The sequence below is a fragment of the Anabas testudineus genome, chromosome 17, assembly GCF_900324465.2.
Source record: "Anabas testudineus chromosome 17, fAnaTes1.2, whole genome shotgun sequence".
In the NCBI taxonomy this organism is placed as follows: Eukaryota; Metazoa; Chordata; class Actinopteri; order Anabantiformes; family Anabantidae; genus Anabas; species Anabas testudineus.
The window spans coordinates 3,587,930-3,612,896 of NC_046626.1; the positions used below are offsets into that span (position 1 = coordinate 3,587,930).

The 24,967-nt window shown below is 38.3% G+C and overlaps 1 protein-coding gene across 1 annotated transcript in view; it reads right to left on the minus strand.

The window, feature by feature from the left end:
• Positions 1-24,967, minus strand: part of brinp2 (bone morphogenetic protein/retinoic acid inducible neural-specific 2) — a 180,458-nt gene that overhangs the window by 60,516 nt on the left and 94,975 nt on the right. Inside the window, exons 3-5 of the mRNA XM_026373779.1 lie at positions 14,821-15,011; positions 12,265-12,446; positions 5,252-5,357 (exon numbers count right to left, since the gene is read on the minus strand). Coding sequence (XP_026229564.1) covers positions 5,252-5,357; positions 12,265-12,446; positions 14,821-15,011 — 479 coding nt within the window. The remainder of the gene's footprint in view (positions 1-5,251; positions 5,358-12,264; positions 12,447-14,820; positions 15,012-24,967) is intronic.

A 24,967-nucleotide genomic window follows, 5' to 3' on the forward strand; every position in this document is an offset into this window, starting at 1 on the left:
ACTTTCTACAGTTATGTCAGAGGAGGTTATGTAAAGAGTGCTGAAGCCGATTGATGCACAGGTTTCTGCTTTTTTGTGTGTTTGTGTGTCTCTGTCTCTCCCCACACCGTCCTGTTTGTTACTGGCCTTGCTTTTCCTGGAGTCTTGATGTGTTGTTGATGCACTCATGCTCAAGCACACCACCCACACACACACTAACATACACACAAACACACACACACACACACATACACACACACACTGGAAAACTAATGACCAAACAAATAAGCTTGTGAAAACATTCAATAAAAATCCTAATAATTTTTCATGTTCACTTCACTAACTCGAGGCTAACGTCAGACTGTTTTTATCAGTCATTAACTATGAGAGAGTAGCTACTGTTGACACCAAAGCAGAGGTCTTCATTTCACAGAAGCGCGCGTGTGTGTGTTACACACACCCACACAGTGGGCATGAAATCAGAGACAGGGATCAGAAAGCATAAAAACAATTGCGTGTTGAAGCATTTGTAAAATCGTAAATACAAAGAGTTTTTCTACTTGACTCGAGAATGTATAGGACAGAGCTTGAGAGTTTCTACCATTATCACCACAACATGATGTAACAGCTCTGATTCTGTTTTCTTTTCAGTATTAGTGATTCACAGGCTCAAACACAAAAAGGCTATACTGGTAGAGTGCTTCATCCTGTTACACTGGAGAGGGGTTTATGTAAAGTAGCAGCTGGAAGAATGTAGGAATTACTACAAAGTACTAAGTACACAATTCTGGAAAACTCCTCTCATGATGCGATTAGGAAAAGTTACGAGAAGTTTAAAAATACTGTCCCGCAGAGATACCTGTTTCAAAATATCCATGTTTGTTTAAGGTTTTAAGCACCAAGTTAATGTTTAAGAACAACTTGCATGACCTAATTTCTGTTGATTAAGCTCCCAGGAAAAGAGTTGTGAAATTCCAGTTACATGGAACCCATCAGCGTAATTGGTTGGAGTTAGAGCAAGTGTTTACCCTCTGGGCTGCACTTCTTCCATTTTCATTAAAAGCATAAAGCAAGCATATCATACATCTCACACCATTAGTAAATAGACGGGAGAATTTAAGTCTGCAGCTGAGGGATCCCCCCCCCCCTACACTGATGCTATACACCGTTAACCCTACAGAACAGTGATTAGAAGGACTGATTGAATCTGACACATGAGAAGCCAGTACTACTAATATTGTGTTACTCTCAAACATCAATACATTTATAACCAATTATTTAACTTACTATGAAGCTTAAAGGCATTTACAATACTACTTTCTTAGCCAACATTTTAATATAAGAGATAGGGATCTGCATTAAAACACTGTCATTTTAAAATTCATAATTTGTGCCTTTGTTTTGCTTCTCTGACTAGTTTACAGGCTGTAGGATTGTACAAGGAAAAAGGTCTGAAAGAACCACTAACAAACCTTCATCATAGACAGTATAACAATTTGTGCTGTATATCTGAATGAATTGCTTTCGCACAGTTTTGATGAAGCTTATATACAACCAAAAAGATTCTTCCAAATTTTAAAGCCATATGGGTTTGTTTGCCCACAACAAGGCAAACTATTCTGCAGTCAAACTTGAAATCACTGATCACCTTCCAAACACTTCAAATTTGCTGAAAAGTCTGTGAACTATGTACTGAATTGTGGAGTCAGATAGTTTTTCATTTTTTCTGTGGTCAGGAGTTTTTGGTTAGGAAGGAAGCTTGATGTGACGCAAACCTGGAACTTAAAAATTCCAATGACATTTTAACATTGCTAATAACTACATCTGGAACATAGATTTTCTTTTTCAACAGCGTGTTGTGTAACCATGTTACAATGTTAAACACCCACTCTGCTACTCTCAGCAGCTTCGCCAGACATCCCCCCAGCATTTCAAAGGCAGAGTGCACAGCTTATTTTATTCTGATTTTGAAACCTAGTTTTATACACTTGCTGACTTGTTTAATTTCTTTCTTTTAATCATTCAAATTTGAGAACCATCCTTTTTAGGATACAGGGCTGAACAGGTGCTGTTCATTTAATTTGATGAGTTCACAGAATCTGATACAATATGCCATGCTGAGCAAAGCCCTGAAAAATGTGAGATTTAGGATTTAATGGCTAAGATTTTCGTGATTGAACCTCAGTGTCTATCTGTTGTTTCGTGGTTAGGTTTTGTACCTTTGGGGGTTTTGTACTTTTCTGTGCTGCTGAAAACAAGGTTTATAAGAGCTAAAAGAATGAAATACACAGTAACTTGCTGGACATAAAAACAAAACAGTGATCAGATTTCTTCCCCAGGTGCTTTATACAAACTATCTTGAAGGTCATCAGGTTATAAAAGAACATGCTGTGGGTGTACAATCAAACATACAGCACATTCATATATGTCCTAAAAAGCCTCTAAGTGTTGGTGTTTCACAGAGAATTACTGCTCTTTTTTGCTGTATAGCACATGGATGTACTGCAAACACTCAACTGTCTTAGCCTTAGAACCAAAAAAGCACTTTTAGCATTATACTTCAACTTCGGAAAAAAGTGCTCACTGTGGAGCAGTGGCTCAATGGAATGTGTGACATCTTACACTGGGGATTAGGTACAGTTTCAAGGACAAACTTAAATGACTAGAAAGTTTGGTCCCACTTTGTCTCCTTTTTGGAGGAGGTTACAGATGAGTGCTAGTGATTATTCCTTATATGAGGGCTCTTAAAAGAAAGGACAAGGCCGGGTGACTGGGGAGAATAATGGTATTTTGATATTCTCTTCCTTTTTTATGCTCTTTTAATCTTTTTGCCCATTAGACAGTCTGCCCAAAAGCTTGCTCTGTTAAGTGTTCATATAACCAAAAGTCTCCAAGAAAGATAATTTCAGTAGTAGTAGTAGTGTTATAGAGGTACTATTGATTTATTAACACCTGAATTAATAAAATTAATCCAAGACTGACTTAGAAGTTTGAAGTTGTAGTATTCTGAAAACCGAAACAAGGTAATTACCATAGGCAGTGATAATCAAAATGAAAACTAACAGTGGACTCCAAAGAAAAGACAGGAAGCAGTCTCGCAAAGTGATAATGATGAGAACAATAAAATAAATGGAAAATAGAGGTGCTTCGCCGTATATGTGTTTTGTCCTATGAAGGTTGCGTGCAGGCAATTTGTGCTGACATAAAGAGAGCCCTCAAAAGCTTTATAAAAATGTACTCAGGGATAAAACAGTAATATAATATGCAATACTTCTGTAGTATTGCATCTACACACCCACACACACACACAAAAAGAAGAATTTAGTATTTGATGGAATTCATTGATCTAAAAACTGGGCTCATTTGTATATTGCAAATGTTGCTGGAGGTCTAGCCAATTCACTTATTCCATCATTATTTTTTACTTTGCATAACTGTCCCTCTACTTTTCTATCATTCCCCATGTACATAAATGATCATGGAATCATGGATAGTAAAATTGTCACCTCAAATATTTGCACTACTACAGAAAGCAAGAAATGTAGAGAAACATGATACAGGCACAACTACAGCTCTGCTAGCTCAGTGTCAGTGTTCTTTAATGTACTGACCTTGCTGTTTGACAACCGGTGGAAAAAAGCAAAAGGTGAAAGCCTTCTCTCATCTCAGTGGTCAGCTGTAGCTGAAGCTAGGATGCCTCTATAAACACAGTAATATAGAGTGTGACTGCAGTATATTAAGAGAGCACCAGCAGATCCCCAGTCTCCTAACAGAGCCTAAATGTATGCTGTGACAAGTAATATATACTCTCCCTACAGCAACATATCACCTAATTCTATCCCAGAACTCACTGAGATGCATCAGCTTGCACACAAACAAATCACATTCATCTCAGGTCCTCTTGAGTCGCTTCATCATAGGGGAAAGATGTGTGCCACATAATTGAGTCTCTTCAGGTGGCCAACTTAACCAATTTCATTTCCTTTCCTATACAAAATAGCAATTAGCCAAAACAGGAACTTTATCATTGAATATTATCTTTCTCTGTCATGAAAGCAACAGGAGTCGTACTTATCGAGCAGCACTGCATTAAAATGAGAGTAGTAAGGTGGTGGAGGATTCAAACAAGCACTGATGAACTCATATGTAAGAACATGCTGGTTTCTTCACGTTTTCATATACAATCATCAGTCAGTTGAATAAATACAAATATTATTATAAAATTTATGTACAATACAGGGAAGACACTTGTATTGTACATACATTTTGATGACATGACCAACAAGCTCAACAGAGCAGAGGTGGCAGTATCACAATCTAACATGAGCAGCCATACCTCAAGATGCAAACCCCTTAACTGAAAAAAAGAATCAGAAAACAAGGTGGAAATTTGATGGAAACTTCAAAAAGAAAAAAATACAACTTTCTACTTCCGTCTCATACTTTGTGACTTTGTACCATTAAATACTTATGTTAAATAGTTTCTTTGTAATATTATGGAAATTTTCTCTGCAAGATGTTTTGAGCATAACAGGGAGAGTAGGTGGAATGTTCATAACACGCAGAGGGATGCAAATAAATATGGCATAAACATAAGAACACACACTGCTGCTGCTCTAGCAGACATTAGTGCTGAGAATTATTAAATGTAGAAATCTGGCACACCAAACAAAGGTGTTCCCTTTAACAGTTGTGTTAAACTAACTCCAAAATACCTTTTTATTTGACTCACTATCAGAACTCTCAAGAATCTATCCTTTGGCACACCCAGCTGTTTCTCTGTATCACTTTGTAAATGATTTTAATTCTGATTGATTTAGGACATCTGAGTTTTTTTAATATTTCAGGTCATTACTTTGGTTAGCATCAGTTTTTCTTAGGTATTTTTCTCTCTGTTTTAAGTCAGCTCTCCTTTTCAAATCCTCTATTCATGGTTCTGTCTTTCATATTAATCATGATATTTGTATAATTCGTTTCCACTCCACATTTCCACCAATCAGACATAACCCACTCTTCATGTTATAGTATGTTTGAATGAGCTTTATTCTTCCATTGTTTTCCAGGTGTGGTTGGAGGGGTTAGGTGGGGGACAAGAAAGATAACAGATTCCCCTGCAGACTGAGTCCAGTCAGGCAGAACAGACATATAAACTACTGCAGCGTAAAAGAAAGGGTCATCCCGGGCAACTACTACACATGGTGGGTGGAAGCGGTGCTTGTGTGTATGTGTCTGTGTGTGTGTGTGTGTCTGTGTGTGTGTCAACCAGCCTCACCTTTTAGGTGAATCTTATTTTCCGGGCTGTGCACCAACACCGAGCTAACAGAATCCAAGCTGTCGTAGTTACTGCAGCCGAGCGGGCCCGTCCTTGTCTCAGTTACCTAGGAAACAGAAAAAAAGGATAGATTTATTTACTGTATACTCTTTTTTTTAAATGCCACATTAGCAGCAGTGAAGATGTTTGTTCCCACTTCTTGCAGTCACACTTTGTGGCAGGCGGCACAGAGGCGGCAGGCAGAGGACTGGATGTGGCAGAGAAAACGACCACCATCTTTTGTTCCACTCCCACAGCTGCACCCACAGCTGCACTGAGAACAGTGGCAGAATGGGACAGAGATGTAATGTGGTTAAAACAAGTGCACATGTTTTGTGCAGGAGAGGTTTCAAAGTTTGAAGGAGAAAAATCATAGAAAAATAAGGGTCACAATATGTGGAATGCATTTTAAACTGGGCAGATATTTTCATTCCACCTGTACAGTGTGTTAACTCGAACAAGACATGGCTGTGCCTTCTTGCACATCCAGCGCATATGATGTCTTTGCTGTGAGGACCAGAAAGTTAAAAGTTGCAATACTTTGCCAATTTCTACAATACCAGGAGAGCAAGAAAAAAAGACTGATATGGGAATAAAGAGTGTTTGAGTTGTAAATGTGCTAAATCGGACCCTGCTCATATCACAAAACCAGGGCCGAAACGGGATCGAATTGGCCTGTGACAGAAGTGTAAATTGAAAAAAACAAAACAAAACAAAACAAAAAAAAACAAGATAATCGTGTACTTTTTCAGTTAACATAATAATTAACATAGATGAAAGGTTAAAGTTGCAAAACAGTTAATAAGGACCTAGATTAGTAGAAAAAACCCCAAACAACAGATATTTTCTAATAAAAATATCTGATTTTGCACTACAACATCAAGTTTTGTGACTACAGTGTTTTTTATGGTTATGTTTATGTTCTCACAGTAGGTGGGCAACTTTTCCTAAACCACAGACTGGTTAGTCTGTGGTGTCTGTGGTTGGTCTGTAGTGTAAGAGTCGTGGCTTACTCCCATTACTTACTGTAACTTTATTTACTCAAAAGAATGTGTTGCTTCGGCCCATAGTCAATCCAGTGTAACAATGTCACCTAAATTCCTCTCACTGCCACTAGAGGGCACATTGTAACCGGAAAATTCTGATGTTTTTGGAGAACTTGCTGAAACAACTGATGCTGCTGTTGTTCTTATGGAGAGAATAGTCTCATTTAGCTAAAATGTAACCTATGTAGCCTTTGCAAAATTAATCTGCAGGTAACCATAGCAGCCAAACATAATATTCATACTATGTGCCCAGAAATAATTGTGTTACATAACAACAACCAAATTACAAAGACGAGGAGATGTCTTTGATCAAGATCAATGAAAAATGTATAATAGCACAAACTTATAAGCAGGACATTGGTGCTGCTGAGATACTGTCCATAATATCCTGCTTGGCATGTTAGATATTTTGCACAACTGCAAATTGAGAGAAGGAAAAAAGGAAGACAGAATAATGAAAGCTTCAAGGAAGAGAAGAAAAAGTCAAGTATACAAATAGTTAATTTCCAGAGTAAGGGGCCAAGATGGGACAATTAGCATGAGAAGATGAATATGGCCTCTGGCTAAACCATTCTCCAGCTAAATCACGCTATTTGGCAAATGATGCAGCCTGTGCTAAAGTGCCCTCCTTAAAACAGCCTTGCTGCTCACATCCTCACACTCACACACATTAAGATTGCATTGCATTATCAGAAGAAAAACGAAGTTACCCTTCAAGGCGAAACCAGAGACAGATTAGTAAGGATAAAGGTGAGAAGTGAAAGATTAGGATTTTGAGTTATTGTTTAAAACCAGATTGCGGTCACAGATAATCTCTGAATAATGAAAGACAAAACTGTTGCATCTCATTCATGGTTTTGGATTGACTGTGGAGAAAATCGATGTTTATTTTAGCAAAAGTTTTAGATGCTTAGTCCTGACACAGTATGTTCCTTTCTGGTTAAAAACATATGTTGAGACAGACACAGAAATAAAGTTGTATTGCATTGTGCAAACATTACACTATAATTTTATAAATTTAGTGAGTGAAAAAATGTAGTAAGTGCATGCTCCACAATTTACTGAAACTACAAAAGCACAAGTACTCCAATGGTTCATGGTTTTCTGCATCACTTTGTCATAAAACGTAATTTGATCTTCATCTAAGTCAAAAAATTCTGATCTTCATGTCTGTATTGAGAACAACCATAAAAACCTAACTGTGTGAATGGGAAAATGTGAACCCTTGGAATAATGACCTCAAAAAAGCTAATTGGAGTCAGGTGTAGGCATAAGTTAAAAAAAATTACTTTATGAGTTTGCACTGCACAAGAAGAATACGCTTATGTGAGTCATGTCTAGCCAAAAGAAGCTTTCAGAGGATCTACAATCAAGAATTGTTGATTGAAATCACTTTGTAATCTTTCCAGCTTTTTGTAAAATACTTTAGAAATTCACCAGTCTACAGTTAGGCAAACAATCTACAAATGGCAACATTTGGACTGTAGTTACTCTACCAAGAAGTGCATGTCCAGTAAAAATGACCCAAAGAGCAAATGAGGTAAATGAGCATTAATGAGGTAAAGAAGCAACCCAGAGAGACAGCCAAAGGTTTGAAGGTATCATTGGAACTGGCTAACATCTGTGTTCATAAGTCAACAGTAGGTAAAACATTGAACAAGCATGGTGCCTGAAGTTTGACAAAGAAAACATTGACACTCCATAGCAGTACTGGTAACATGCTTTGTGGACTGATGAAACAACATTGAACTATTTGGAAAGACACACAGCACTGCATCTGGTATAAAAATGTCACTGCATATCATCATGAAAACATCATCCTAAAGTATGGTGGAGGAAACATCATGATTTGGGCCTGCTTTGGGCCTGCTTTGCTGCAACAGGGTTTGGGCAGTTTGCAGTGATTTGGGAAAAGATAATTTGTGTATCAAAAAATTCTTCAACATAATGTCAGAATGTCTGTACATCAGCTGAAACTCTTTAGAAGTTGGGGTTTGGGCCATTGTCCTGTAGCATGACCCAAAGTCTAAAACAAAATGGCTTCAGAAAAACAAAATCCGCCTTTTGGAGTGGCCAAGTCAGAGCCCAGACCTCAACCCATAATGATAGTGGAATTAATTAATGGGTGACCCCCCTTCGTTAGCTCCAAAGCATCTCTATCACTCTGACGTTTTTATGGTTGTTCTCAATAAAGACATGACAGATCAGAATTTAAATATTTTAGACAGCTTAGAGCCAGTGAGCCTGGTTTACGAAGTGCCACAGTAGTGAGAATCAGTGTTAGATGGTAATAAAACAAAAAATGTTTTTTTTTCCCTCCAACTTGTAGGTTAACAGTTTCAATTTGTGCATCTTGAGTTATATATTTTATATTCACATGGCAACAAATAAATAAATAAAGCAGCAGAGACAGCGGATTTTACACAGATGTTACAGAACATCTTTTTTCTTTCTTTTTTTGTCTAATCTGGATGTGTGATTGAGATTTGGCCACTTTATTGCTGGACATAAAGGAGATAATGTATTTCACTTCCACCTCCTACTCGGTGCTGCAGCGACACAGAGCCCAGAGGCGTACATGGACACAGGTCAAGTACATCCCACTCAGTGTCGCTTCCTCTTGGCTGATGAGTTGATCTGGCGAAACACAGCATGGCAGGTGGTTTGCATACAGGAGATCCTCATTTAGAAGAAACATGTCAATGATGCTCATCTTCAAGGTGTGCGTTTGTCGTGCCTGCACGTGTGTGTGCTTGTTTGTGTAGGCAGGTGTGCAAAATCTCTAGGAGCTTGCAGCTGCTAAAGAATCAGGCTCTTTATCTGCTTTTCAGTCTTCAAGGAGAAAAGCTGCTCTATTCTTATCATCATGGGCACAAATGCATTTTTACTGTTTGAATTTTTTTGTTAAACATTATAGTAAATAATTAATCCTGATGAGAATGAATAAAACAAATGAATGCAGTGTTTTGAATATATATGCACATTAATGGTTTGTATGAGCTCATCATAAAGCATGAATCAGTTGAATAGTGGAGTTATTTTTTTAATTTGCACAAATATGCATCTATAGTAGCTATAGTAGGTATTTGACATTCCAGTTATAGTAGATAATTTTGTAAATGCTTGAGGAAAGAATATCATTTATAAAGTTATGATGATAAATGACAGGTGGTAAAGCATTTTATTAATTCGTCTAGATTCATGATAAATGTAAAGGCAGAATTTGTCCGAAGTCTTGCTGGTGTTGCACCCCTTTCCTAGATGTATACTATACTATACTGTGTATTTCATGTGGCTTGGAAATGCTGTGTGAGAGGCTGGAGGTTGTGACCTGCCCACTTGGCCTGTTGGTGGTGTGATTTTCACCCACACAGGCAGCAGAAAAAAGGTGGATAGATGGGTCGAAAGAATAGATTTATATAGGTATTAGGCAGCGAAGACGGCTCCTAAACAAAATCAATTTGTATTGCATGAACCTTTGGAGATCAACAGATCAGTGGAGGATAAACAAGGAAACTTACTACATTACACTTTATGTAGCAAAACTGCAGTACGCCACTACTAGTAATTTTAACGGCTTGTAGAGTTCTATCTTACACTCTCCGAGAAGACATCATATGGAGGAGGTTTTCAGCTCAGATTATGTCATCTTGTTGCTCATACTATCAAAGTTGTAGTCTTTGTTGATCTTGTTAAACTGCTCCTCCAGAACTCCTTCAAGTGACATCATATGAGTTCTTTGGCTATAAGCAGAGAGGTACAGATTTTAATAAGGGAAGATAAAGGAAAGTTTAAAACCAATCACATAACAGTCACACACATATTTCGTGGACTGTCTTTAGCTGTGATAACATTGTTTTGTTAAGATTACATCACCACATTTATTTCTGTTACATTCATTTCTCACCAAGATCTTGTATTGATGAGGTTGGACAGCTGCATAGTCTTCTACAACAAATCCTAAAGCTTCTGTAATGGTTTTAGCTCTAGACTCTGTGGTGGCTAATCTACGTGGAAAAATAATGTGTTATGCTTGCTGAACCCCTTTTTACAATTTGAGACTGATGAATCCTGGTATTGTTGTCTTGGAATATGTCTGGTACATCAGAGAAATATCCATTGATAGAAGAAAAACCTGGTTATACGATACATTCTGGTAGTCAGCTGAAACATATTGATCACTGCAGTAAATATCCAGTGGAATGCTCTGGGCAGTGTACTCCCCAAAACTACAACCATAGGAAGCAAATTAAAAAGATCAACTTGCACGCTGCATCAGTTCTTGCTGTTACTAAGTAAAAAAGTACTTTGTGGATATCTATGTTTTCCACATCTTTGAATATGACTTATTGTATCAAAGAATTGGCTACTTTTGAATTCTACATGAATTCCTTAAACATCACACACATCTCGCCTTACTTCGGCAAACACGGCTCCACTCAAACCACAGAATAAACCAAACTGTCAGAAATGTCAATATTTTGACTGAAGCCATGCTGCTTAATAGGCCTGAGAAGCAGCGAGCAGCTGAATTAGTATAAAGAGCATTTGACGGAATAGAACAGGATAAATTGAACCCAGACTGACTGATGTGGGAAAAAAAAACTCTTAATGACTGCAATATGCTACTGTTGACTTATTTGCAAAAGATTATTTTAGTGTGAGACACACTCAAACTATGAATTCAGGCTGACCACGTGTGTGTTGTTACTGAGATGCAGCTTTCATACTTTTACCTTACTCAGCAAGCAGGACTTTATTTACTAAAGTGGTGGTTTTCAATTGCAGCAATGTAGAAATGTAGATGCTGTTTAGATAGCTTGTACCCAACAACAAACTTTTTTACACTTAATAAAATTCAATTTTGTGTTCTCATAATAATCAAACTTTTCTTTTTAGGTAAAAGCTATTTGTGATGAGTCCAGAAGGTCTTTGTGTTCTCTGTTTCTTGCATACAGGCCATTCAAGGTTTTGTGGGCAAATGCTTTTTCAGAGAAGACACAGACATTAAAAAAAGAAAATTGAGCCACCTTATTCAAGGTGCATACAAAGTCTACAATTAGTCATTTCAGTTAGAAGTTGAAGCATTAAAGCATGGTCCGCCCACCCACACACCTGCTGTCATCACATTAAAGTCAACAGACCTTGGTAATGCTTTTCTTCCAGTCATCATTGGAGGAGGAAAAACAAGGTAAAATCAGGCTGAAGAGATAGAAGGATTTATTTGTGTCAGCCCTTTGAGTGAATTTCAATAAAGCTGGTGGCAGATTTTGGGGAAATGATGGTTCAACATGTCCAGGTCAAGTATTGAAGTGTGTAGGTATAGAATTGATTGATGTGCTCTAAAAAGGTGTCAGAGCACTTAAACTTCTACAGCCCGAATCACTTTGCACTAGAATTAAAGAGCTTTTTACAAAACAGCCATCATTTCCAGGTGTTTTTAACTACACACACCAACAGGAGAAGACACACTGAAACCCAATCCACACGACTACAGTATGCATAACATACTTCTCCCTCTGGGACTTTAAAAATCTTGACATTCGCCATAGTTTAATGCATCTGTGGGCTACAGAGCACACACTCTGCTTTTAATCCAGCCTGCCATTTTTTAAATATGTCATGTCCTCGCGCACTCTCTGTTAATCTCTCTGCCAGTTTTTAAGCAATGATGCACCTTGAAAATAATCTTTAAAAAAAGATTGTTTGTCAGTGTATGTTGAGAACAAACAGGACAATTTGTTATGGGTGCACCACAGAGTAATGTTTGCGTGTCTGTCTTGATGCCGTGTAGACTTGAAGAACTGCAAGTCTACACATAGCAAATAAACTGTGCATACATTTTCCAGGGCTGCCTGAAAGCAAGGAACTACTATCTGGATAACTGCGAGTATTCTGAGTCACTCGCCGGGTGCATGTGTACAGTACCTTGATAGCAGAGGTGGCAATCTGGAGGTGGTGCAGTCGCCTTAGGGTGCTCTCTCGATCAGTGAAGTAGGAGGCCGCCAGCTGGTGGAGCAACTCCAGAGACACCACTGAGCTGTTGCTGTTGCCCTCCGACTTCTTACTCAGCTTCTGCTTGTCCAGGAAAATGGTCAAAGACTCCTCGCCTGTGGATCAATAATGAATCAATATATCTAGTCAATCTTCAGTCGCTGAATCTCTATCTACTTGATTATTTTACTGTAATGAACCATAACTACTAAGTTCTTTCTGACTGTTTGAGTATTGAATTGTGTCTCTGTGGTTACAAAAGGAAGATTACTGAGGGGTCACTTCCATTGTAATGTAGTAACATTTCATCATGCCAGAACAACAAGCTGATAATATCCATAAAGATCTGAACCATCTAATGTTTCTTTGGCTCTTCAATCTCATTGTGGTTGTCCTGCTGAGAAGTAAATTATAGAAAATTATAGAACCATTAACACTAAAGCCACACAAAAGAAAATAGGCTATATTGCACTGGCTATGTCAAGAGCCTGAATTGTGTGTTTTTTATTTTTTCAGTTTAAGTTTTGGACAGCTTCAGTGTTTTTTCTTAGTTTTCATTATATGTATTTTAAAAGTGAAGTCAACAAAACTATGATAGTTCACATATGGAATTATGTAGGAAACAAAAAAAATATTACACAATCCAGAATCTTATTTATATTATATATTGTCCAAAGTACCTGCATTTAGCTTTGTCTTATCAGATGAAATTGTTTTCAATTTGCTGGCACAACATAACCCTCGACAAGGGTTTTTACCTTCTTAACATACTTTAGACCAGTGGTCTCCAACCCTGGGGTTATGAACAACAAACAAACATCTTTGAAAAGTTTCTTTGCGCAGGGTAAAAGAGCCAGTGAGGAGACAGAAGAAAAGCCTACGACAGATTGCGACAGGTTGTTCCCACGCACCAAGCCCGCTCTGCATAATATGCAGCAACCAGCTCTCTAATGAGGCAATGAAGCCTTCAAAACTGCTTCGCCACTTCATTTTGATTGAAAACCCCTATATATTTAGAAACACCTGTGTTTATGCCGGTCGTATCATTTTATTTGTTGTACTATTTTTCTGCCACACCTCAAAGGCCTTCTGCTCCATGGTTATAAATATGACTATTCCAAAATTTACTAATAAAACTGAAATAATTGAAATTCTCAGATTGGTCAGAAGGGTGAGCCTCACTCAAACATTTTTGAAGTAAATATCTCTGCGCTGTTGCGTTGTGTTTTAATTGTAACATATTCTGTAGATAAATTTATACTATACTATACTATACTATACTATACTATACTATATTTTAAGCTTTTTTTCTCTTTTGAATTCTGCTAAGATTTGTGCAAAATACACAGTACTCCCCAGCTCAGTGTAGCCATAAAAATAAAAGGATGAAAACCATAGAACAAAAGAGAAAAAAATGGAGATCTGGGATGTGGATATTCACATAGCCACAGTCTCATCTGTATGCAGACTGGCTCAGCCCATTTAGTTGAGGCTGTTAATTACATATAGTCTAACTATCAGTCTGTATCTGTATTCAGCTCTGCTCTGTCTCCCACGCTCATGCTCCAGTGCATACATCCAGTGATAGGTGGTACCTGTTAGGCGTCTGTGGATGCAATCCTAACACGAATTGTCAAAGAGATTGAAGGAGACTGTTGGTGTCACAAGACACCTAAATTTGCCTTCTATGTTAACAGTGTGGATCCAAATAGATGGTAACTAGTATGTGACACCACTGCTGGGTGAAGATTTATGGGTAATTTCAGTGTCAAATTACAGTGTTTTGTCATAATTTAATATCCATTACAGCACTTACAGTAAGTATCCTCTATTTTTTTATACATTCACTTCAGATTATAGGGTTTGACTGATTTGTCCCTCTGTGTCTGACTCTTATGAAATGCATGCTTTGAGAACGTTGTACTTACTATCAATTTTCTACATAGAAAAAAAAACAGGCGCTGTAAAAATGTGCTCAGACAGTACATCAGTGCTGGTCTGTGGTGACCAGGATCAGCAGTGCGCCAGTATCATGTGATCATCACTGTGAACGCAGGTCTCTGTCTTGTTTTGTGAGGTCCATACAATCAATACTGCTGGCGATTCTGTTTGGTAAGTTACTTCTCTACCCTGAGACTAAGGATAAAAGAAATCCAATACAACCGACGTATGCTACGAAACGGGTCAATTTAATCCCTCTTCTGCTTTGTAAGACTATTGCAGGTGCGCACGGTGTTCATCAGAGGGAAATTACTGAGAAAAACAATTTTGGGTGAATGCTGCAGGTGCAGTGTAATGCAATGGCATTGTTGCTTTCCATTTGACATATTTCCTTGAAATGAAAACAGCAACATATATTCTGTACTTCTGCAACACTATTCTAACACCTAACTCCTCAGAGACACAAAGTGAGTAGCTCCTCTATTTTTGGTGTGCTCTGACACATCCTAACCTGAGAATAAAGGCGAGTCACCTGCAGTTCTTCCTTACCTCCCAGGGTAGCAGAAACTAGGAAGTGGGTCCCGTACTTCTTGATGAGGTTTTCGTTGATTTGCTGCAGGGTTGGTCGTCGCCCCAGTAACCGTAGGTTGCGTAGGAACTCTGGTGCTAAGGGCAATGGAGCTTTGAGGAAATCCCTCTTCTCTGTGGCCAGGCTGTTCACCTTCCAGTGGCTGAACTCCCTGAAATCATTAATACATTTAAAGGTGAATACACACACAGTTCAAAGTGCACAGACTTACACAAAGAGATGCTGAAAAAGTGCTTCAGCAAGCCAATAAAAACTGGAAGTTAAAGGTGCAGCTTGTACAGAAGACATTTTGGGCCATAAATCAATCCAGCAGTTCTCCCACCAAATCCAACCAGGTAGCCCACATTTATAGAGGACAGCAAAGTTCCCAGTATTCTTGCTGATAATCTTGTTTGTTTCTATGTATGCCAAATGATACTTCAAAAATGCACTTAGTGTTAGATCTGCGTAGTCCAAGCTTCTGGAAATCTCTTACGTTATTGTTGGTTTGCTCCTGAATGCTGATGGCACAATTTCTATTTGTTTTTATAGACAAACCATTGCTGTGCCATATAATTACTATAAAGTATTTAACTAGGTAGAGAATTTTTGTGATTTTCAGCTAATTGTTTTGGTTGACAGACCAAAACTTTACTGTGCCACCTGGCAACATAGCAGAAAAATATAGAGATTAGCAGATAAAGTGAAGCAATAAGCAGCCAAATTGTTTATTCAGAAGTAAATCAGCAGTAACAGAATCTGATTGCAAGTTGTCTGATTTGAAGATATACATATACCGACAGGTGTGAACGGTGATCTGTCTCAGTTGTCTGTTTGTGATCAGTAATTTAATTTCTCCTGGTAGGTCCCTTTTCTTTCTCTTGACCCATCTCTGTCTCCTCCCTTCTCCATGAAACTTGAACTACAAAACAGAACATTAAGCATGCAGGTAACACAGGGTGGCTACCCCGTCCCGCCATGCAACATGCAGGGCGTGATGTAGCTTTACATTTTTTATTGTCCTCATGTGAACAAATATAAAACAGAAACAAAACCAGCATCAGCAGCAGTTCCTCTCATACAGTACATTATGACTTTTTACTCTTAGCGGCACTCAGCCCACTGATGAAGTAAAAACAAGTCTCAAGTATACAAACTGTTTTCAATTTATTAGATACACCTAGCTAAAACCAAGTCAGTATAATCCAACAGTCCTACTATTTAGCTAGCTCTGTGACCAGACTTTTCCACCTGTACCTGAGAGTTTTGGAGCTGAGTGACATTCAAATTGCTTCACTTCTACCACCACCTGGTCATTACCAGTCTGGATAAATGCCAGGCAGAAGCAAAGACCTTATTTCTGTTCAGCTGGTCATTGAAAGACCGCAACGAAAAGAGAGAGTAGACTGGAAAATTCACCCATTTTGAGTGGCTGATAATCATTTTATCACTTTTCTCATGCCACAGTGGAACGTCGATGTGTTTAAAAGATTATGCAAATACCAGCACAAAAGTACAGATCCACAATTACTACATACATTTGCTGACAAAACAAGAGGCGTTAAATATTTGCACGTGACATATAAAATACTCCAAACAAAATACTGGCTGTAACACACTGCTTTCCCAAGAGGACTCTCTCATATCCACACACACACAGTTGAACATACACAGAGGGAGCTACATGCACTGTATCATTGTCTCAGTTTCACGCTGGCTGCTTTTACAGTGTCTCTTTGTGGTCCATCGTATACTATTACCAACAACAACCAGACTGTAATTATGCTGTTGACAGCATTGTGGCTACACTGGCACCCACACAACAAGTCAATTTCCAGTGAATATACAGAGGGCCATTCAGATGATATCACAGCAAAGACAGCACTGGGCAGTAATTAGTTTATATTTGCTGTGTTGCATATTAGTCTTCAAAAGAGAGCTCAGATTTGTAACCATTTAGCACAAACCATGACAAAGCCTCCCTCAGAAGAAATGGCCCTGGGAGCATATGGTCAAACCAGCGCTTCATTAGGAGGTTCATTCTCACATAATGCACCAATTAATGTCTGTAGCCTGGCCACAGTCACAGTGCAATTTGTACAAGCTATCATTAACTCCAGCCACATTGTTCTTTCATGAAAGTGGGGCAACTCAGGGAAATTGCATCTGAGCCTACAGAGATGAGCTGGAACCAAAACCTCTACAAAAATAAACTGACTAAAAACATAAGAAGCTGGAGCAACTTTCAGGTTTCTGACGCCTATCAGTGGTTCTGGCGTGTATGGACCTGTACCTATTACCTGAGCAACATGGAACAGGTTATGTGCAGTGTGGTGTCATGTAGGATGAGGTGCACTTATCTAATGCAGTGGATGGTGCCTATCTCCTGAAGACCTGTCCTGATAATCTTGCTCCTGCTGGAGTGCCTACTGTTTAGCCTTAGTGTGTATGGTTAAAGTTCACCATAAGTTGCGGGATTTCCAGAGATGAAAAACACGTTGGGCCTTTCCTACAGCTGAGGAGGTGTTAACACACCAGGACAAGTCCTCCATCATAGTCACACCCAGGAACTTAAAGTTTGTGATTCTCTATCATCTCATAACCAATTAAGATTGGTGAATGGTTGGGTTGTCTTCTTGCTTTGTGGAAATCTACAATCATTTCCTTGGTCACACCATGATGCAGGATGTTGTACCTTAATTCTACTACTGGTCTCACTGTCACTGTTAATGGGCCTAAGCACTCCAGTAGATGTTCCAGCACTGTGTGCCTTGTATGTGTTTAATGACATTTTAAATGAAAAAAAAAAAAAAAAAAAAAAAAAGCCAAGGTTATTTCAACCACAATGCTTTGAACACATATAGCTGTTCTAATTCCAGCAGCGGTTACATGACAAATATCCTAAAACAAAGGTCAGTCTCAACAATTAGTCTGCAGCTATCACATGCATCAGCGGGCATTAGTTTTAGCTTAGTATTTAGTCCAGCGACAGCAGCCAGTAGCTGCACACTGATTAACTGGGGCTGATTTAGACTGATGTGTTTTCTGAGCGTTCTTCAGTGACTGAGCACGGGGAAGCAGAGCTGACGGCGACAGTCTGGAAAGCAAAGAAGAGCGGCGCATCATTTACTTTTCTCCTTGCTTCGCTCTGTAAGAGTTAATGGTGAGACTGCTGGCTGACTATTTGGTTAATGATGATAGATGGTGTTAATTAAAAGGTTTTAGCACAGCGCTGATTGCACCTGCAGCTCCAGCGCTTGGTTTAGCTGAAGCCTAGGGATTATTTTAATAGAAAAAAAAAAAAAACTCTGCATATGCAAAAATTTCCCTTGGATGTTCTTTTTGGCAGAGTGTTGGAAAATAACACCTGGATGTTATAAGCTGTCGGATAGAGAGAGACCAACGGCCGACTCTCTGGGTGAATCTATTTGCACACAACACTTTACATCAGTGCAGCTGTGGGGAGAGGGAATCCTGTGAAAAGAGGTTTTCTCTGACCACAGAAGAGTCTATGAAAATGTTTTACTGTACATGTACGAGCACTGGTTAGGTGTTAGATATTGTATGTTTTTATGTAACATTATTTGAATCTTGAAGTGACTCTTGTTCCCACACTAGTACAAACTATTTCAATGTGTTCAATACTTCCTCTATGACCAAAAATCCCCAAAATGAAAGATATTCCCATTTCCAATTATAGTAGCAAATGTTTGACATTCTACCGAGATAATTGAAATTGTTGTGGCCCAGATCCAGTCCACAGCCAACACACTGACTGTGCCGAATATTTACCAATTTTGATTTGGGATATTTGGGTCACATTTGCTATTCTGTGTACATTTGGGTAACATGCAAAACCAAATAATGAACATGGAAGACCTCAGTATTTTGACACATATGTCCAAAGTTCACTTATACAGAGATGTTCAGTCCATGATAGTATTTGTTGAAGTCTCAGTTTGATCCAGCCTCTTTTTTATACCAGAGAGAGAGAGTAGGTGAGGGAAAAAAAGACAAAACAGAGAGAAAACTGCAAGTTCACTTCACTGTATGCACTTCTGCATCAAGTTTGTTTGCTTGTTCTAAGCTTTGAGTCATGATGAGAGATGTGTGGTGCTGAAAGTGAACAGAGCTCAAACTTTATAATGAGCTGTTTCACCTGAATCAGGTTCACTCTCACCTATTAAGAAGTGGCCCACATACTATTTCTGTCTGTTTCTGGAGTGTCTGGTTGGTGGAGTGCACAACCTTCAAGTTTGTCCATGAAAACTCTGCCCCACTACTCAAAACCAATCTTCCATGGAAATAAGCCTTAAACCACGAGCAAGAGGGAAGATGTTCTTACCACTTTAATCACAGGCTTTTTTTTTTACTGAATTAAAGGCAACTTGGACCTTATTGTAGAACAAGAAAGAACAATAAAATGAGTAGGAGATGACATGAAGTAATTGCAAGTACTATAATAGCTAAATACACAGATGTAAGTAGTATAAAAATAGACCATTTATTACAAAAGTGTATATTTCTTGCTTTTAACCTAACCTTTTAATCCAGAAAAATATGTGATCCTTCCATACATCCAGATTTGTCTCTTTTCAAACAGTGTTAATCTCAACTAAGTATGAATGATTTGAGATTGCAATAGTATAACTACAAAATAACTTCATTTTACTGCAGCTACATGTGGGTTTCTCCCACTTCACATAAGTTTCTTCGAGCTACATTTAATATACTTGGATTCAAAGAGCATATTCCTGATCTTGTGTATTGGCTCATTTACTATAAAAATCACATGTACATGCAAATCATGCTGCTGTATATATTTGAACTTTAAAACCCTGTCTGGAGAGTATGAAGTAGTGAAAATAATACATGAAACATTTATAACAATTTCGGAACTGCTTAAGAAACACCCAGAGAGCTAATATGTGATCTTAAAAAGCAACAAGTACCCCCCCGTCAAGCTTCTTAAACAGCAGTATTGGCAACTGACATACAGGAATCAGGAATTCAGCTTGGCACATATTCAGCAATTAGATGCCCAATTATGCAAACAATCCTTCAACTTTATCATCCATATACCAGTGGATGTATGTAAAGTATGTGAACCCCTATAAAATTTCATGGTTTTCTGCATGAATTTGTAATAAAATGTGATCTAATCTTTATCTAAGTCAAAAGTATTAACAAATATAATATGCCTGTAATGTAATAATGTAATAACACAAAATAAATGAATCTGATATGTCTTTATTTATGTCTTTAAAAACCTCATAGTTTTAAAGGAAAAACTATGTTAAACCTTGGAATAATGACCTCTAAAAAGCTAATTAGGTGCTAAGTCAGGTGCTAGCATAAGTTAAGAAAATTATTTTGAGGGTGTGGACTAGAGCTACATTGACTTTCATCTAAGTCAAGAGTATTAACAAATAGAACGTACCTAAAATAATAACACAAAAATATTCCGATCTTCTATGTCTAAGAACAACCATAAAAACCTCCCAAATGTGAATGGAAAAAGTATTTCAACCCTTATAATTGGAGTCAGGTGTTAACATAAGTTAAGAAAATTAGTTTGGAGGTGTAGACTAGAGCTACTTCAACTGATAAAAAACACAACTTTTTGAGTTTGTTCTGCACAAGAAGAATAAGCTTATATGAGCCATGCCTCACCAAAAGGAGTTTTCAGAGGATCTACCATCAAGAATTGTTGATTTGTATAAAGCTGGAAAGGGTTACAAAGTGACTTTAGAAACTCACCAGTCTACAGTTAGGCAAACAATCTACAAATGGAGACACTGTGGGACTGTGGCTACTCTATCAAGAAGTAGGCGACCATTCAAAATGACCCAAAGAGCACAAGGAACACTCAGCAAAGAGGTATAGAAGCAACCCAGAGTGAAAGCTTAAGATTTGAAGGCATCATTGGAGCTGGCTAACATCTGTGTTCATGAGTCTACAGTAGGTAAAACACTGAACAAGCGGGGTGTCTATGGCAGGACACCACGAAGGCAGCCGCTGCTTACTAAAAAGAACATTGCTGCACACCTTAAGTTTGCCAAAGAGCACATTGACACTCTACAGCAGTATTGGAAAAAATGTTTTGTGGACTGATGAAACAATATTTAACTATTTGGAAAGTAGTACTTACAGTACTACAGCTGAAAACATCATCCCAGTCGTAAAGTATGGTGGAGGAAACATCATGATTTGATCTGATTTGATGCATCAGTGCCTCCCCACCTTGCCATGATTGAAGGCGTTAAAACAATTTTTCAGGATAATTTGAAAATGTAGGTAAATTAGCTGAAACTCTGTGGATGTTGGGTGATGCAACAGGACATACAACAGAATGGCTTCAGAAAAACAAAATCCCCCTTTTGGAGTGTCCAAGTGAGAGCCCAGACTTCAACCCAATACAGATGATAGGGAACCACTTAAAGAGAGCGACACACATGAGACGTCCAAAAAATATGACATAACTAACCCCGGTGTGTCAGGTCAGCTGCATAGCAGATCTGCCATCAGTGTGTGAATGTGTGTGTGCTTGTGTGTGTGAATGGGTGAATGCGACGCAGTGTAAAGCGCTTTGAGTACCAGCTAGGTAGAAAAGCGCTATATAAGTGCAGACCAATTACTATCTGGACACAGATTGAGGTGTTTCATAACAAATTAATGCAGAAAACTATGAAATTCCAAAAAGATCACATACATTTTCTTGCGACTGTCTTTACTCTCTCATCCAACACATTTATTGTGAGCATGTCCCCATGTACTCTACGGAGGAAGCCATCCATCTGTTATTCTAACCATTTTTCCTCTTTTTCCTTTTCCACTTTCCTCTTAAGAGTTGCAGAAGAGCTGGAACTTATCCCAACTGTCATTAGGTGAGAAGAAGGGTACACCTTGGACAGGTAACCACTCTATCACAGGGCTGACATATAGAGACAGGCAAACATTCACACTCAAACCTAAGGGAAATTTTGAGTAACCGATTAACTTGAGAACACAACCTAAAAGGAGACTTTAACTTTGATTACCAGCTTTCCTAGATGTAAGTATTGTGACAATGTAATGTGGTATTGTGACAATGTAAACTACTTGCTAAACATGAAATGCCTACTTACTATATCCAAAAGCAATTGATTGCACCTGAATATGTCCCTTTATGTTGCCACATAGCATTCATCAAACTGTCATCTCAAACACTCAGCTAAATTCTATTACTCTCAAATAGTATAAACAAAGACAGATTTACTCCTGTGGAATGACTGCATGACCCCAATCACAAAATCTATTCCCCATTTAGTAAAACGCCTTCCAGTCCTGGAAAGCCCATAGAAATAGACCCTCCACTCAGGCCAGAGGGTGGCAGCCAGTGCATGATTTTTAAAGCCATCCAAGTTGCTCCCACACAGTCATTATACATCTCCTGAAAGGAAGCTCACTGCAAGAGACTTCAATCGCTGATCCCATTATGACAAGTGGGAGCTGTAACATGAAGAGAAGCTAAGGTATTGGCCGATATAATTACATATTATAACCGATTTATGAAGGATTCATTGGGATTTTAAGTGGAGCATAGTCAAGTTTTTCTGCGTAAGTTTCAAGCATCTGATCGTCCAGGTCTGCAGTTCATGTTCTGGAAGGAAAGACAAAATAATTTAATGTGTGGTAATGTGAAATTTGCACGCTGTGTCCTGAATCTGTACAAGACATCACCTGCCTACTTACTGTAGGAGGCTAGTGTATGTGAGTTGAGTGTCTCAGTCAGCTATTTTTAAAAATTTGTCATTCTTCAGATATTGGCTTATGACAGCAAACTATGTACAATAGTATAATTGACAACGACACTGCTGGGATTCAACATGATTGCAGCAAAGTGATGGAGCAATTTTGACTTTTGGGTTTAAGTCAGTGAAATGTGTGCATGAGTCTGATGCTAGTTTTAACAAAAAAGAAAGACAAATGAGGTGAAGAAAATGAGATAGAAAGATAAGTAAAAAACAACAACAACATTTGTAATAGATGTACAAACACTTACATTATCCAGTGTACAAGTAGTTAAAATTAGCCACTCACTTGGATGTTATCATCACATTCTATGGCTGCTGTTATCAGCCCCAATACATCTGTGCTAGGTCAACCTCCATCTGCCAGCAGGCTCAGCAGGTCGATGTCATGTGATGTTATGTACCTGACCTCCATTGTCAGTGTCTCTTGTTAGTGTTTTGTCACCCACACATCCATGCAAACTTCTTTTACTTCTAAGTTACAACATGAATTACCACTGTTCCTTCTGTTGTTTTTACTATAACACTAGATGTCTGCAAAAATGATGATTGCAAAAAAAAAAAAAAAAAAAAAAAATATATATATATATATATATATATATATATACACACACAAAATGTGGTATTGAGACAAAAATTGTGAATTTAAACAAGTTTGGATTAAGGCTGTAACTTAACATGTGACAAAAGTTAAGTGTGAATACTTTCTTGATGCACTTTACATAAAGCACAGCAAGCATATTCACCCTTAATACCACATAGGACAAAAACAAGCAGCAAACTCTTACACTGAGGTGTTGGCATATGCTTTTATTTCCTGAATATACGCTTAATATTCCTGAAAATAACTGAAACAACTAAACAGTTCTCAATAATTGATTGATATGTAATTACAGGTGGAAACAGGACTCCAGATAAAAGCTGCTCTGTGTCTGCTGGGTGTGTTAATAGGCGGACACATTCAGCAAAAACGCCTCATGAGGTGATAATAGGTTAGTTGTGTTTTAAATGGAGCAGAGAGGCAACAAGTCAAACAATGAATGCCATTAATTAAAATTAGATTGGTCTTGACCAGGCATATGATAGTAATTTAAATACATGCTGATAATAGCATGTATTTATGATGTATTCATCATCTACCATCTTTAGATATGTTCTACATGCAGTTTGTCAACTCAGTCAACAGACTGAGGGGTCCACTCTTTCTGTTTCTTAAATCTCTGTGAGACAGTCATCTCATTGCTTTTCCTCTCTGTGCTGCCATCAGCTGTCACTTGGTGTACGATCGATGTAGCCCTCTTCACCCCCATTCACAACATGTTTTCATCGATCCAGTGTCCAACCCCTGCTCCAGCCACATCTCCAGCCACCAACGCTCTTCCTCCACCACCAGTGTTTAGACTCCACTGGGGGAAATTTCCGTACTGCTCATGCCTCTTACAAAAACAGATGGGCTTTGACTGTCAAAGGCTCCTCTTATGTCACTTTCTTAGCTTGTCCATCTACTTGAATTGAAATAGCACATATTCGTTTAAATTAGTAAATCACATCTAGTTCTTTAAGTTTAAAAGATTCACAAGAAAGACCAGGTTCATCTAGAGATGTGATTTGTTGGCGTTTCATTTGTTGCCTCAGCATGGTCTAATAGCATCAAGTATCTCAGTGTTACTTTAAGAGTTTAGTTCTGAACACATTTTGCAGGGGAGACGTTAATGTTGAGAATGCGTAACACTCTCGGATTCTGCTCGCCAACCTACCTGCCTTTTATTTATCAGTATCATGCTGGAGACACTAAAGACATGAAGGCCTCACTTTCCCTGTTAAATGTTGTGTGTGTGTGTGTGTGTCTGTGTGTCTGTGTGTGACATGAGTCTGATGTGTCCTATTTCTCTTCTAAACTAAAAACTAGGTTTTGGGTTTATTAATATTTGTATCAGCTCCTCTAGTCCTCAAAAGAGAGACACAGTCTATCACTTCAGCATGAAAAACACCTTCCTGTATTAAAATTAATTCATGTAGAATGAGAAGGCTTCAATTTGACTGTTTCTCAGGCTGAATAATTGTTCTGAAAGAAACTGAGATTAAATGTCTTGGCTGTCTTTGACGTATAAAGTGCCCTGCCAGTGTTCATTTGTTGAGCTATGCTCTGTCTGTCTCTGTGTGGTACTTCTTGGACTCCCCCTAATACATTTCTGAAAAGGCACAACTATATGGCCGGCTGCATTATTCATAACTCTTACTGCAAAGGAGGAGATTACTTATTGATGTGCATAGGTATCCCCACATCACACAGTGAGAAAGTTTCCAAAGTTGTTATAGATGTGGTGATAGAATT